Source organism: Seriola dumerili, unplaced genomic scaffold (genome assembly GCF_002260705.1).
Source record: "Seriola dumerili isolate Sdu_G_001 unplaced genomic scaffold, Sdu_1.0 BDQW01000219.1, whole genome shotgun sequence".
NCBI lineage: Eukaryota > Metazoa > Chordata > Actinopteri > Carangiformes > Carangidae > Seriola > Seriola dumerili.
Window position 1 is genome coordinate 6969171 of NW_019174474.1, and position 15952 is coordinate 6985122.

The 15952-nt window shown below is 42.4% G+C and overlaps 1 protein-coding gene across 2 annotated transcripts; it reads left to right on the top strand.

The window, feature by feature from the left end:
* The first annotated feature begins 87 nt into the window (after window positions 1-87).
* On the top strand, window positions 88-15660 carry hras (HRas proto-oncogene, GTPase). 2 transcript variants are annotated; one of them, XM_022754218.1, is made up of 6 exons: window positions 88-319; window positions 8640-8785; window positions 9684-9862; window positions 11403-11562; window positions 12279-12403; window positions 12647-15660. In XM_022754218.1, the coding sequence occupies exons 2-5, from the start codon at window positions 8675-8677 to the stop codon at window positions 12396-12398; spliced, it is 570 nt and encodes a 189-aa protein (XP_022609939.1). In that variant the 5' UTR covers window positions 88-319; window positions 8640-8674; the 3' UTR covers window positions 12399-12403; window positions 12647-15660. The 2 variants fall into 2 exon arrangements, with proteins under 2 accessions (XP_022609939.1, XP_022609940.1); XM_022754219.1 differs by having other exon boundaries at window positions 8643-8785.
* The last annotated feature ends 292 nt before the right edge of the window (window positions 15661-15952 follow it).

A 15952-nucleotide genomic window follows, 5' to 3' on the forward strand; every position in this document is an offset into this window, starting at 1 on the left:
GGGGCGGTTCTATGTTTGATAGAGCTGGGCGTGGGCTCTATACTCCTCATCCCCTCTCCTCTCTCTCTGTGGAAGCACATTGTTCAACGCGGGCTCATTTTACCCACAACCAATGAATGCCTTGGTGCATTTTACCTATTGAAAATTAAACACTCACTGGGAGAGAATAAGGTGCAGATATCCGAAGACGGCGGGAAGCAGACCGAGAACATTTTGTTTCCTCCTGATAATAGCTGAGAGGCAACAGATTTGAAAGATTTTTTCTTCTTCTCCGGTAGACGAAACGTCGCTCTTGTCGCTAATTAGACGCCTGCTTGTTGTAAGTATGCAGTGCACATTCCTGTGTCCGAAATATGTCGGCAGCGACTGTATTTGTTTAATTTTAAGTCCGCTTTTAAAATGCTTTCAGTGTTTTGGACACCGCTGGAGATTGCGGTCCACTGTTTAAACATGTTAGCTAGCGATCATAACATTTTAATTCACGCCCGGCGAGCTTTAACGTTGTCTGCCGAGCTGAACAACTCATGCTTGCTTTTTCAGCCCTGGCCACATGTATGGGGAATTACAAAGGGTATGGATATTGCCTACACTTCTTTTTTTTTTTTCTTTTTTCTTTTTTAAGTGGTCTATTTTGATAAACAGTCTCTTTGAGTTCGGGTGTTGAAACTTGGTTATGGAGGAATCTCATTAGACGGTCGTGGATTTCCCCGTCTTCTCAGTTTGAAAAAGAAACCGAAGGTACTAAAATGAACATGGTTATAGTGGCGAAATGACTTTCTGCGGCCTGTATTTTTGTCCAGTGTAAAGACAATCTTGAGTATGAGGTTGCTGCTGCCGATAGTGGCCACAGACAAGAAGGGTGACGCCCCGTCATACTGAGTAAAAACCGAATGTATCACTGCGGAAGTTAGATTCCATTACAAGGCATTTATAAAGCTGACATGGAATAATTTCTACTCTGGAAGCTGTCTGTTAAAAGTGTTTTCTAAGTTGAAAAGGAAAAAGAAGGCAAAGACAGTACTTATATCTGATTGGCCTTCACTCAAATTATGGTCACAGAGACTGCTATACAAGAGGAGAAACATTTAACTCATCCCAAACAGACACAATTCATTTTTAGTCATCATAAAAAGTAGATTAAAAACATTTCAGTGAGAACACTAAGCATGAGATTGCCTTTTTGATGGCTTTTTTGGCATGTAATTGTCACTGACTGCTGTTCATGTTTTATTTTAATCACCACAATATCACTGTGGCTGATAAAAAGCATCATATGTGACATCACACATAATGTCCACATAGTTTTTTATCATGATCATATAGGATGGAGTACATTAAGGAGGTCAGTGTTAGTATTTTGAATTTGACATCAGCATCTGTTGCGTTCAGTGTCAAGGTAAGAATTGAGGCAGCTGGGAAACAGCTGGAGGTAGTGCAGTTAGTGATGAAGGTGAGAGCTTTCTCCGAACAGCTGAAGCCTGGGTGCTGCCCATATTCAAGCCAAAATAAGAGTGACTCTTTTAGATGCCACAATTTTACAAATGAGTACTTTTGATACTGCTTTCATTTATAGCTATTTACTTAAATGTTAAATGTGCAGTGTGAGGCTTCGAAAAGACACAGCACAGGCAAGTGTATACATGTGAGGAGATTTTTTAGTTGTTTTTGTTTGGGTTACTTCGGAAAACTGATTGGGATCTTCTGCAGGTTAACTTGCAGCTTTGTTTACATGACCCACAATATGCTTTCTGTGCACTTCTCTGCTTTCACATGCCACTCGAACACAAACTAAAAAAACTGGACAAGATTCACTCATTCCTCTGACTGGCAAAAAAAAAAAAAAAAAAAAAAAAAAAGACCACTGATGAGTTTCGGGGTGTTTGGTGTCTGATGATAAGCCTCATGGCTCCTCTAACTGGCAGGCCTTTGTGTGGAGGTCAGCTGGCCTTTTCATCTCTGCTGCCTCCACTGTCTCACCCAGCCTGACAAGCTAAAAGGATGACCCAGTAGGGAAAAGGTCACTTGGACTCCAGTGCCTTTAAGAGCAGTTTGTGTAATCGTGCACACACTTACTCTCTCACATGTGCTCAGAAACTCTCCATCTAGGCCTGCATGTTTGTACGGAAGAAAATGTTGAGACTAGGAATAGTTTCTCTAAGATTCTCCTTGGGGAGAATTACATGAGGACTGTCTTGGATAATTATTAAATGTATGGTATTGTTTGAAATGTATTATAGTCTAACAACTAGATTCATCAGATAGACTTTATGATGAAGAATCACTTTAAGCCCTCACTAGCTTGTGTTTCATTGGCCTCAGAGAGCAGGATAGTCATTCTTCACATGCTGGTCAACACGTATGCTTGGATGCTGTTTAGGGGGATGATGTCATTGGTGAGCAGTGGGAGGGTGCGGTGGGCTATCGAGGCTCTATGATGGGTCTTGGAGTCTCAGTATTCGACTGTGATACCTCCCTAGAGAGGGTCTCCTTACCATCATCGCTCCATTAAAAATCTATTATCTCTGCAGTGGGCTTGTGGCTCTGCCAGTATGGATTCTTTAACCAATTAAGCACTTTAATGGAGAGCAGAATGCATGTCAAGGAAGATGGCCAATCATGTGCCCTCCTTCTACTTGTGTGTTGAGGTGATGGGGTTGTTTTCCAGGTTGGGAGGAGTCACAGAAAAAGTGAAGAGAGGTTTCTCCGACTAGTTATAGCAGCCATACAGCTGAATTAGCTCGGAAAATGCAGGAGAATGTTGAGCATTTTCATTATTGATTTCTTAATTTATTTTTTCAGTTTCCAGGTCAGCCCCTCCCTCCTGTGGCTGGCTGTGCCCTTGGCATACAGTAAGAGTAGCCCTCTCACTCCCTCGCCCTCAGCCACTCTCCTCCCATCACCCCTCTTGCTGCTCTGTGCTTGCACCCTCCGTAAGCTGTCATGTAAGATTATCCTCTTGGTCCAGGCGGGGCTCTAGGGTTTCAAAACGAACTGTTAATTTCCCAGGCTGGAGGTGGCGAGCTATAAATAACCTTAAACACAGACATACTGTGTAGTGCTTCATGATCGGAAAGGGAGCAGCCATGCAACGATTTGGGGGACTTGGGAAGGGATAGGTCACCAACTTGTAGACAAGTCGGCAGCTATTGCCTGCCTCAGAGTAATGCATGTAAACAGTGTTTGAAGGAAGCTTTCTCTGTTATACTTTTAGCACTTTGCTATAGGATTATTACTTTTGTCAGATATGTACAATTTTTAAAAAAGGGAAAAAGGTGGCTAGACATAGTTGTGTGTTTTTTGTTTTTTTTTAATAACCAAATTTTATTCAACAATCTGCACATACAGTATTACAGATTCAAGTTTTTAGACCATAATATCCCCCAATTCTCCAAACTTACCCCTCTCCCAGTAATACCTTCCCTGCTCATAGAACCTAAGTAAGTAAGTAAGACAAAATATTTGTAAAAAAGGAAGGAAGAAAGGAGAATGGACAACTGGCCATACACAAAATCAACACATCAAGCTAACCCAGCTTAAGGATTGCCTGCACCCCAAAAGGTCACAGTCCAAAATGCATATACCTATACATTGTTAGATCTGCACACATTAACCACTCATACGCACTTAGCACTTGGTGTACCTACGTGCACACAGTTGTATCTACATCCAGTCATGTTTCCCACACTCTAGTCCAATGGAATAGATTGTGTTGATTCCAAGTGAGAGATGAGAGGCTGCCAATGTTTGTAGAATTTTTCAGCTGAGCCACTGACGATAAAATTTGATCTCTTCCGATTTCAGAAATCATTGTATTTTTGTGCATGTTTTTATGGATATTATTGTTATTATTACTTTGTGTGTGCGTGTGAGTACATATGCAAATGTGGCCAACTGCACATCTGGGGCAATTACGGACTGCACAGGTTAACCATGCACTAATACTGTACTGTACAATATGAAAATGGGCAGTGAAGAGATATATGTAGGTGTGGCACTGTTATAGGGGTAGGATAACCATCTGTGTGCACAGAACAGAAAAAGTTGGACAAGAAGTTCTTATGCTCGGCCCCTATGTGTGGATGAAATATGTAAAAAGATTGATGTTCACCGGTGATTGTGATCCCTAGCGGCTGCATTCTCATCCCTCCTCTCTATCTGCACAAAGACCAGCTCAGTGTGAGTCCCTCCTGACAACAAGTGGCTCTGAAAGAAAGTGGCAGCATCTCTATCAATGATTAATTTTCCTATTCATCTCCATATGTATGTTTGGATTATTAATCAGCTGCTGACATGGCCTAGTTTGAGAGGAGATGGCACGGCTGTCTGTTTTCCTTCCTCTAGTCTCCCGGTAGTGGGCACGGGTGTGTTGAATTTGCATTTTAGGCTGTTAATTCCAATCGCTTGGCAGGTGTACACTTGAGATGTGGTTACATAGAAGAAACATGGTAACCAACCACCATGTCAGAATCTGGAGAGTGGTGGGTGTTTGTGTGAGTGTAGGTGTCATTCCTGTGTGTGTATCCTACATTTTCATACATTTGTGTGTGTGTCCTACATTATCCATCTTTACTACTCACAAGTTCAATTCAGTGTGCTTCATTGGCATGAAGCCAGTAAATATGACTAATATTACAGACCTGGCTGTTACTGTCAGACAAAGGATCAGTGTGTAGGGAAATCAAGGTCAGCTGACTAAGGATGAGGTGAAGAATCTGTTGGTGTGGTTGTTTATAGTAGAGTGAATCTTGGTAGAAGGTTAAAGAAGAAAAACATGGCAGAGATGATTTAAATATTCTTCAGACAAAACTGCTGATATGTTCTTGCCATCCTGCCCATTTGGCCGGCACGTGATGTTATCCTGTCACCTGTATCTACCAGACTGGAATGGGAATGACATTGTGAAGACAGATTTCACAAACTTCTTGTAATCCATGCTAATGTTAAAACCATAACTTAGTCCATCAACAGAGAATGTATCAATTTTTCTGTATTTATCTGTCTAGGCCAACCAAAGTTATGTTTTTGAGGCTGATATTGATACATCAGAATAAAAAAAATAAAAAAAAAAAAACATTCATAGAATATTTTTCTGTGTCTGTTCTGCAATTTTTTGTTATTTTTTTGGCTAGCATATACATGTGTTAAGCTAATCTTTGTCAGGATATTGTGATGGACATTTCCCTGCAATTTCCCAACAATTTATAGACCAAGTAATTAATTGGTTAATTGAAAAAAAAATGGCAATTCCTATTGATAATAGAAAGAATCAGATTTTATTTTATGTCCATGCTCTTACTGATATCTGTTCCAACACACTAAAGTAGTTCATGGCGAGTCAGATTGTGAATTCTTGCCCTGTCTTGAGCCTGTAGCCTTCAGCGACCAAAGGTGTTCCAGCGTCTGCCTGCCCTGTACAAGTCTCCCCTTTTCGCACAGCTGCTGTTTATTTGGTTAGAGTAGGCTCTGAGCATCGAGGCTGGCTCTGCGGCTCGGCCTAGGTCTCTGTATTCCAGCCAGGGCGAACTGCACTGTGTACCGGGTTGATTTATTTACAGTGAGGGAAAAGGAAGTTAAATGTTTGGCCACAAGATTGAGGGGTCAGGATAATTCCCTTCCTGTTGTGCTTGAGAATTATAGCAGCGAGGGTGTTTTTACAAGGAGGCCGTTGTTGATATTGGTGATGGTGTTCATAGCTACCTGTTCCATTAAGGCGAGCAGGGGCTTACTGGATCAAGGATGTGTTGCTGGAACACGTGCATGTCTGTGTGTGATTGAATGAGGGCAGCTAAATGGCAGTGTCTTCAGTTAACAAGTCTGCTTTTCTGCCAATCATTAACATCCGCAAGCCAGTCTGAGGCTTGGCTAATCTTAGTCTGCCCCCACATCAGCACAGTTACACACTCTTTCACAAGACAGAAATAACACAAACAGAGGTTTTTACAGAGGTGCACTGCAGATTGTGTTCACCCAACAACCAAATCCAGAGACAAATTTATAAGCATGTGTGTTATTTTTCTCTCATGGCTGAATTAGCTTTGTAAGTCTAGTTTGTGTGTGTTTGTAGTGTTGTCCTTTCATTAAACTTGATCACCACACCTGTTACTACTCCTCTCTTTCTACAAGTCAAGTGTAAAGCAAGCTCCAGCTGTGTGTGTGTGTGTGTGTGTGTGTGTGCGTGTGCGCGTGTACGCGTGCATGCTCCCTGGGGAGATGAACCACAAGAGAGAGGGTGTGTATGTGTTCTGTTCAGGCTGGCTGAAACACAGCGACGAGGAGTTTGCGTAACAGAGCTACTATTTTATGTCGGGGACGGCAGTTGGTGTCCTGAAGAAGGTAAAACAGCATATGTGACCTGCGGTGCTCATGACATCCTGACAGATTGATTACACACCGTAGCAGGTGGTGCAGGTTAGTGATTATTATTTTTTTCAGCTCACTCAAAGAACATTCAGCAAAGTGAGACACCGGCGATGAGCAGACTGAGATGTTTAACCCCGTGTGAACTTCTTTTATTCTTGACTGCACCGCCTAACCAACAAGACATGAGAGAGACTGCTTTTGAGGAAGAGAGATTTTAGGTTACGCTGGGTGTTAGGTTGGACCTGATAACAAGATAGATAACAATGTCAGACAGGGCATAATATAATTCTGATGGCATTACTCTATATTCAAAATTCAAAGTATAATGGTGTGAAAACATCTGGAGCTGAACTTCATGTACACTACTGTCAAAACCGAAAGTGGAACTAAACAGCCAATCAAAGATATTGCAATCTCTCAGGTATAGGAATCCCCAGTGATTTTCCTGTCTGTCAATAGAGATGACGTCACTGTGATGATCACCTGACAGCTCATTGTTGCTGGTATGATTTCAAACTGAGGCAGTAACCACGTCAGGTTGCTAAGGGCCTCAAGGCCACTTCACCTTGTGGCTGGCTATAAGTTTGGTCACACCAGCCCCAACCTGCGTATTTGATTCCTCATGATAGCTTCACGTTTTTCTAACACTGACTCATCATGTCTTCTGCAGGGCTGGTATCGGGTCATTTATAGGTCATAGATTTGGTTTCTTTTTTGGTAAATTTGCAATAAGCTGAGTCACATTTTGCCACTGCATGTAGTGATAACACCCATATGAACACTCTCTTTACCAGTTGACGCACCATGCCTGGAATTTCACCGGCCAGCAGACAGTGTTGTGGTGGGGGTGATGTCAGGAACCATGTCCATGCCTATTGTATTGGCTTGTGTCTATGCATGTATGTACATGTGTGGTTCCAGCTGACTCAATAGTTAACTCTGTGATAACAAAATTCAATGCAAAATTCGATGCAAAATTCACACATTTACTGAGCACACCTTGTGTTTGTGCTGTCAGCAGGTTGTTGATTAAGGTGTCACGACCCAACAAACTGAACCAATTTACAGCTCTTGACCTGATTTAAACAAAAAAAGAAAAACGCTCATCACAGCTAAATGATTTCAAAACCAGCTTTCAACAAATGGTTTCCTCGCTGTGAATTTCAAATACACATCTAAAGGTTTGAGCAACCCAAATTTCCCATTATTTTTGAGTAATTTAGCAGAATTTTTCATTCCCCTCTCCCCTCTCAAATCAAAAAACTGTAAAGTTTACCTGTCGATGTAGAAACTGCTTTACTTAACCGATTCTGTTTTCAACTACCCTAGGTCCATAAAGTGTTGCAAAGGCAGTCTTCACCTTTTTATGTTTTAGCCTTCACAAAACAGACATCTCTTGGGTTTTCTCAAGAGACTGACATGTTTCTTTAATAACATGCTGTGATTTATCGTCAGAGCATTGACTAGACCTATTAAGTGAGTTCAGTGGGTCCATAGGGGGCAACTGCAGGCACACCTGGTGTCATAAAATCCTCTTTTAGGCCACTCATTCTGTTGCTGTGGATGGATCCCTATGGGATAACCAAGGCAAACCAACAAAAACAATATGGCAATAGCCTGGCTTTGTTAGAGATAGAGAATTGATTGAGCTCATTGTTGAAAGGAGAAACTGGTGCAGATGTTTGACTTTTTACACATTTTAGTTCTTTTAAATATTTCTGTGCAGCTTTTGTTATTGGTGTATTATTATGATGTTTTTAATCTGACAATTTTGGCTCTGGCATCTATCACCTTGGGTTCAAAAGAGGCATGAGTAATGTGAAGCCTGAGTGATGAAGATCAGTCTGCCAGTGTCGTGCCCCTCCTTTCTCTCCCTCGCTGCCTCCCTAGCTCTCCCTCTCATACACACTCTCTGCTGCTCACACTGAGCGGGAGAGGATTGGAACATTGAGTACCTTCAGCACATTTTTCACATTCCCCTTTGAGGGTCTCAACCTCAGCCCCCACTACACACATACACACACACACACACACACACACACACACACACACACTCCAACACACTCACACAAACCACTAATGTTTCTCACCCCTGGGCATTAATGACAATACGTATGTTTTGTCTGTGCCACTGGTTATGGACCGCATCATGGCAGTGCAGGGGCAGAGAATATCTTATCAAAGCTGCTGTGTGTGTCAGTTGTTCTGGTAATGTGTGTGTGTGTGTTTTGTCAGTATGCTAACCTGCACCTTTTCTCTCTTCCCTTTCTTCTCTCCAGCAGTGCTGTGTGTGTGGTGAGCAGCAGCGGCAAAGATGACGGAGTATAAGCTGGTGGTGGTGGGAGCTGGAGGCGTGGGCAAGAGTGCACTCACCATTCAGCTCATCCAGAACCACTTTGTGGATGAATATGACCCCACCATAGAGGTACGGCTCTGTTCTGCATGTTCTGCACATTATTCTTGTGGGAGGCACCTCGTTTGTTGGGGTGGAAGGGTACTGAAAGGTTGAGCATATCGTTTATATATAAAAAAAAAAACATAAGTTCTTCCCTGCTCCCCTTTGAATTGTTGTGTGGTTGTTCACCACTTTGCACCTATGTGGTATAAGTGCATGCATTGATCTACGTGTTTTATACAAATGTCCAGACCCATGTCACTGCTGAAGAAATATTGTCCAAACCCTGAGACGAAAGCTCAGTCTAGAAACCAAGTTAATATAATTTCATTAATTGAATGCTGTGGCAAATCTCCAAATGGTCAGGCTAAGAAAGAAATATTCACTCCGCCCTTCTTTGTAATTCTTATATTCTCATGAAAATAAGACATTGCAAAGAGAAGAGGCAAGGCAGTGAGACTGTTTTCTCCTCTCTTTTCTCTTTTCCTCCCTCTCTGACTCCACTCTCTCCCTCTCTTTCTCACCACGCCTGCCTCTGGCCAGACAATGTCCTTTTTGTGTATTTGCATTCCTGGCCCCTATGCTCTAACAAACAAAGGGACGGCACTCCATGTTTTTGTGGCTGCGTGTTGGAAGGCTAAACATTGGCTCCGATGCCCTGCTCCTCTGATCCCTTGTTGTCCATTTGACCTGGAAGTGGACAGGGAATTAATAACAGATATCAATTAATACATAGTCAATTGCCATCATATCTCTATGCCTTTGTATATATTCATGTTGCTTAAAAGCTGAGTAACCAACGCCAGGGATGTGACATCCTCAGTGATGGACTCACACTTGCCTCAAATCCCACCTGATCTGCTCATTCACACATTCCACTGATGTCTTCACCACCTCTCTAAATGGTGGTGTTTCTTTTTCTCTGCAGGACTCGTACAGGAAACAAGTAGTGATTGACGGGGAGACCTGCCTGCTGGACATCCTGGACACTGCAGGTCAGGAAGAGTACAGCGCCATGAGGGACCAGTACATGAGGACAGGGGAGGGTTTCCTGTGCGTCTTTGCCATCAACAACACCAAATCTTTTGAGGACATTCACCAGTACAGGTGTGTGTGTGTGTGTGTGTGTGTGTGTGTGTGTGTGTTCAAGAAGGACGGAGAGCAGAAGGCATCACAAATCACAACATTGATATTGAGCATGTTGTGATCTATTGTTGCAGATGTGAACATGTGTATTTGCTGGTCAGGTCACAGACCAGCCAGGGTGGAGCTCAGACACAAAATCGCTTCTGTTCTGTTAGTTCTCCTCTAAGCTTCTGTGTATGTGCATTTGTATATGCAGTGTGTGTTACAGGGACTCCCATGGGTGTGTGGAGGGAGAGGGGTGTGTATACGTGTCTGTGCCAGCTCTCTGCAGTGGTGGGGTGATGTCATGCTGTAGCGTTTAACACGGCTAAAGAAAGCTTAGCCCCCAACTGGAGGATTACAGCACGATGCCAATGAAATCGATCCTGACTCAATTAGAGGAGCGAGGAGAGGTAGCACTCCCAAGGACAGGGAAGGGGAAAGGGAGGGGGGGGGCGGTTCAGCTGGAGATGACAGTATTCTCTCTCTTTGCCACATTCATTCTTCATCCTCATCACATCAGACACCAACATGCCAATCTTGCACGTGGCAAGTAAGAGGCTGCATATGTCACTTCCTCTTCAGTTGTACTGGGTTTTTGAGTTTATTACACATACATGTGTTTCACTTGCTGCAGGCCAGTGTTTTTTTTTTTTTTTTTTTTACCCCTGGTATCACTGTTAAACCTTTGTGTAGTTTGTGAAAGCATGCATGAATCTTTGGCTGGATGCTAGAATAGGTGGTGGCCCAGTTAGAGCTGTTGAGTTATTTAAAGATCTGTCATCTATTTTACAGGCAAAGATTGTCTGAGGCATTTTTCCAAAACTTCCCCTCCAGTGTTGGCATGTACTGGCACTACATGGCAGCTGCTTAAAACTGGATAGTACATCTTGATTTCATTATTATACTGTGCTCAAGAATGCATCTGGTTGAGAAGATTATATCTGCTTTTCTGGAATTTTTGATATGCCTGTTAGACTTTACCTGCTTCATCCTGAACAGGTAAACATGTCTGCTTTGACATCGAGACTCTGAGCAAGTGCGGTCATAAACATCATTAGCAGTGTTGACTGCAGATGGGGCGGGCTGACTGTAGTGGATATGTCCATGCAGTACTGTGGCTGAGGGAGAAGAAGGGCTGAGCTGATTGATCTGACCCACTCCTCTCACTCAGTTCCCCCTGGCTGCCTGGCGTTTGGCGCTGGCTGCTGTAGGGATGAGGTAATGCTGTTCGCTGCCTGCCTGTTGTCCATCCCCACCCCTCCCTCCTCTCCACCTCCCTCCTTCAGCAGTGCAGCACAGCCCAGCACCAGCGGGCCCTGGCTCTTCCTCAGGGTCCTAGAGCTCCCTGGGTGGTTGGCTCTCCAGTGGTGAAGCTGCTGTTGTTTATGAAGCTGGGAGGATTTCAAACAAGAGATACGTCACTGTGTTTAAACGCAGTGCTGAGATGTATTTAGGAAACAGTCAAAGTTTTGCAAATGAAATGTCAACTATTGCAATTTCCTTGTTTTGCAATTCACAGAGAACAGATTAAACGTGTTAAGGACTCAGACGATGTTCCCATGGTGCTTGTGGGGAACAAATGTGACCTCCCAGCACGCACGGTGGACACAAGGCAAGCCCAGGAACTCGCCCGCTCCTATGGTATCCCTTACATTGAGACCTCTGCCAAGACACGACAGGTAGGTCGTGAACAAGAAGCACACACTCACGTACTGTACATGCACTGTCATGGAGGTACCATACACTTTGTCTTTCTCTCTCTTACATTTAAAATGACTTTTTATGAACTTAAAAATCTACCTGATCCCTGCTGCATCACACTGATCAACAAGTTATAACAGTGTTCTAGTGTAGGCTCTGTAATATTTGTTTATGTTGTGAGATGTGTAATGGTGTGTATTCACACACATGCAGCACAGTGAATGGCCTGCGGCATGATGTGATTTGTGTTGCTGGGAACATTTTATTATGCCGCAGGCGATGACTCATAGCCAGGTTACCTTGGCTTGAGAACAGAGCTACAGTATGTGAATGGCCTCAGAAGGACAAGTCGCCACACAGCTCTGACTGTCTCTGACTCACTGTCACATTTCATGTAGGTACATACAGACTCGCACATTCATCACTGAACCTGCGGAGTGTCTGTCATTCAAACGGTGGAGTATGTAAAGAATTGAGCAATGACGTCAATCTAGTCATCATGATTTCTTGATTAAGGGTGTCTGAAATGGTCAGGGTTGCTATGGTAATGTTGCAAAACCTCTCAACGGTGAGTACACCAGAGAGGTTTGATGTCAGTTATAAGAGGTGCATGCAGTGTACTCCACTTATAATTGGCCGTTGTAAGTGTCCGGATCTTGCTGTAAACTGTCTGTGTGTTTGTGTGTGTTCACAGGGAGTAGAGGACGCCTTCTACACACTGGTCAGGGAGATCAGACAGCATAAACTGAGGAAGCTGAACCCACCTGATGAGAGCGGTCAGGACTGTATGAGCTGTCGCTGTGTGGTATCATGATGCAGGTGAAACATTAAACACATTATTCTTCTTTGACAGCTACACAATGATATGGGAAGTCTCCAAATTGCTCTGTTATGCTGGAACTCCTACAGTATGTATTTTTCTGTAAATGACTACACATTCTAAGGAAAAATGAATGTGAAACAATATCTCTCCCAGTTAAACTTTGATTATGACTCAGTTTCCCCAGAAACGGCAAAATGGTACTAACATCTGTCCCTCTCTCGTGTCATTTAATTCCCCAGCTGACTGTTGCACGTTGAGGAAAATGCTACAGCGCGTAGTGGCAGCATGGACTTTAATATAGAAAGATAAAACAACTCAATGATGAAATATAAACTTTTTCAAAAAGAGGAAGATTGAAGCAAACGCTCTCAAGGAAACCACCAGAGCTGACTGAACCATAGACCTTTATGGAAAGGAGGATTTTGGATTGTTGCCGAAGTGGCTAGCTCAACTAGCCTGGTCTTGGTCCCGTTTTTTGGTCCACACGTCGACCTGTGAGCAACACCACTAATGACTCTTTGTCAACTCCAGTGTGGTCTCGCTGGGTAGCTCCACAAGTTTTCTGCTAACTTATTGTTTTCAGTCTCAACACTGGTCTTAAAGGGGGTGTCACCAACCACCCTCCCACCTTGAAAGCCTAATTCCACTCCCCGCCCGCCTGACCACTGGAAGGATTGACTGACTTAAATGGAAAAGACTGGAATGGACATTTAGTTAGCCTGACACCTCTTGCATAAACGTACATCTCCATCCCACTCTGCCCGCCTTTGGGCTTCCCTCGAATGGCTGTGTAGTCCCTTCATTATACTGAGTTCAGGGGGTGGAGGCGGACGTGGGAATGACTATAATTTGTTGTTGTTGTTTAACAGTTAGCCTAGCTGTAAAAGTCTTTGATTTTGTTTTTGATATGGAGCTTTTTTTGTGATTGGAGGATTTGAAAGTCACTGAGCACTATGTGAGAAAGGGTGTTTGTTTCTGATGGCACCTGGTTTGACATTTTTCATGACCTGCCTGATGTAGTTGGAATTCCTTTTCAGGGTAGATATCTTGAATGAAGAATATGAGGATGGATGACTTTCCAGAATGCAGCTGCCTTCTCTCCTTGCAGATGTTTCTTTGCTAAGAGTTGTCTTTGTGGAATAATAATAGTAATGGCTAGTGTACGTAGGTTCTGGTGCAATAGGATTCTTTACTGTCCAATTTACACAAAGTATTGGGAATAAACCACCTCTCATGACTACGTATTTTCCTGTTTTACTTTGGTTTAGGAAGAAGAGGTACAGTGCATGAAAATATAGTCATCATCTTTGCAGTTGCAGCTGGAGAGGTTGTCTGTAGAATAGAAGGAAAGCCCTACACTTGTACAGTTACACAGTGGCAGTGGTTTTAGATAAAGTGAGAAGTTGATTTTCCCTGCTTTCATTTCAGTAATTGTGCAGTGTATAACTCTTATTTACTACATGGTGATAAGTTATTTTTAGATTGTGAGAATCGCTCCTTGTGGTTAATAAGGCTCAGGAATCAGGGTCCAGGAAGGTCTCCTGGAGACCAGGGTTTCACCCAGGATGTCACCAGTTAGCTTTGCAAAGTGTAACGCACAAGTCCTGCCTCAGAGTCGAACTTCAGTTTTCACACACCATGCTACCCTCAAACTGCTTCTCTCTCTCTCTCTCTCTCTCTCTCTCTCTCTCTCTCTCTCTCTCTCTCTGCCACCTCAGCTCTTTTCAAATGAACAATAACAGGTCAGGTGCTAATTATGTCAGAACCATATTTACTTTATGTGTGGGACTGTTGTGTGTAACAAGTGATGGATATTGGTTTTATCGGAGCGCATTGCTTTGTTTCTTAACCCTGACTAGCTTGTGCTCTCCACAACTGCATTAATTTGCTGCCTAAATGAAAAAAGACTGCTCTGTGTTTACTTGGCCTTATGTTAGCTAGTTTGTACCTCATGTATGCAGCAAGCTCTACCTGAGACAATTGTCTGTTCTGTTTGCTGCATTGTTTTATGTTTGATTGTGTGTGCAACTAAAAAAAATATAGAAGTGTGTTGAGTTTAGACATGCGCTGTACAGAATTTGAACGACAGGACAAGCCCCTAGAAACACTACACTGTTTTTTTTTTTTTGTTTTTTTTTGTTGTTTTTTTTTTTAAAGGGGGTTCTCTGTAAGGGCATGTGAGTCTGAATGTGATTCTGTTTAACATGACTGAAATCCAAAACAAATTAAAGAAATTTCTGTAGACAACGCCCTGTAGAAGCCAAGTTGTCTTGCTCCCATGTTCATATGACATTTCATTCCCATTACATTAAAACATATGATGGTAATTACTAGAAACTGTTACTTTTAGTCCAGATCATACTTAATCAGATTAGAGAATTGGTTATGTATGATAATGTATGGAGTTTCAGACACTACAGGCAGGTTTCAGTAACAAGCTTCAGATGCAAACCTCAGACATCTCAGACCTCTTAACATGAAAGATGTCAAATGTTATTTTGCCATTGTCTCTTTTCAACAGAAACAAAGTTTTTATTTTTATTGATTTGTACAGTTAAAGTGATTCTTTTTCACTTACAACATGGCTTAAAAAATATGATCAGTCTAGTTACCGTATGGATGAAAGTGGTCGAGTTTTTATCAATTAACTGTTCATTTCTCTGCTTAGAGGACGCATATGAACTGTGAATGTGTTTGGGTCTTTAGATATTGTTTGACAGAAGCCTTGTGTTTAAAATTTACAATACTGAAATAATGCAGGGGTTGGTCCCACTTTGGGCTGTGTTGTTCCTAACTTTTATTTTTCTCCCATTGTACTCGAACCTTCTAATGGAAAAAGAGCGTGGAGTTTGTAACATGTAACTACAGTCCCAATAGTAGCCTATGCTTGTCCTCTCCCTGTCAATCGTTTAAACAGTACATTCATAATAATACCATAGAATTCCACAAATCTATGCATTCAAATTCCCATTGCATTAGAATATCAGTGTCATGTTTCCGCAGGGATACTCCAGCCAGCAAACCACAACAAGTATACAGGTCAGAAAACCTGGCGAGCATGACAAAGACTGTACGGACCATTGGGAGTTTTGCACAAGGATACAGTGGGCTCAAGGGCTTGTTTCTCCCCTTGCAAACTGTGGAATGGAGGTGTGGAAGGAATTTGTGAAAATGTCAACTGTTTAGCTATTTAAGATGTATTTACTCTTTGAAAATGTGGCAAAATGTATTGCAGGACAGGAATAAAGATGTCAAGATGAAACTGTGTCTATCCTTCAACTGTCAAACTTTCACATGAAGTTCCTCTCAGGTTTGAAATTTGCTGCCACCTACAGGCAGCTCTGTATGGAATAGGAAAAGCCTTGACAAGGAAATAAAATTCTAAACAGCTAACATGAACAGAGCTGAAATATATAGATGGTCTAGACAAATGTTTTCCCTGTTTGCCCAGCAGGATCATAATGTAAGGTTAAACTGTAATTCACATAATGTGGGCAAGTACTCTGTGACGAAGGTTCAAAGGACAGTCATAAATCTTGTGTTTA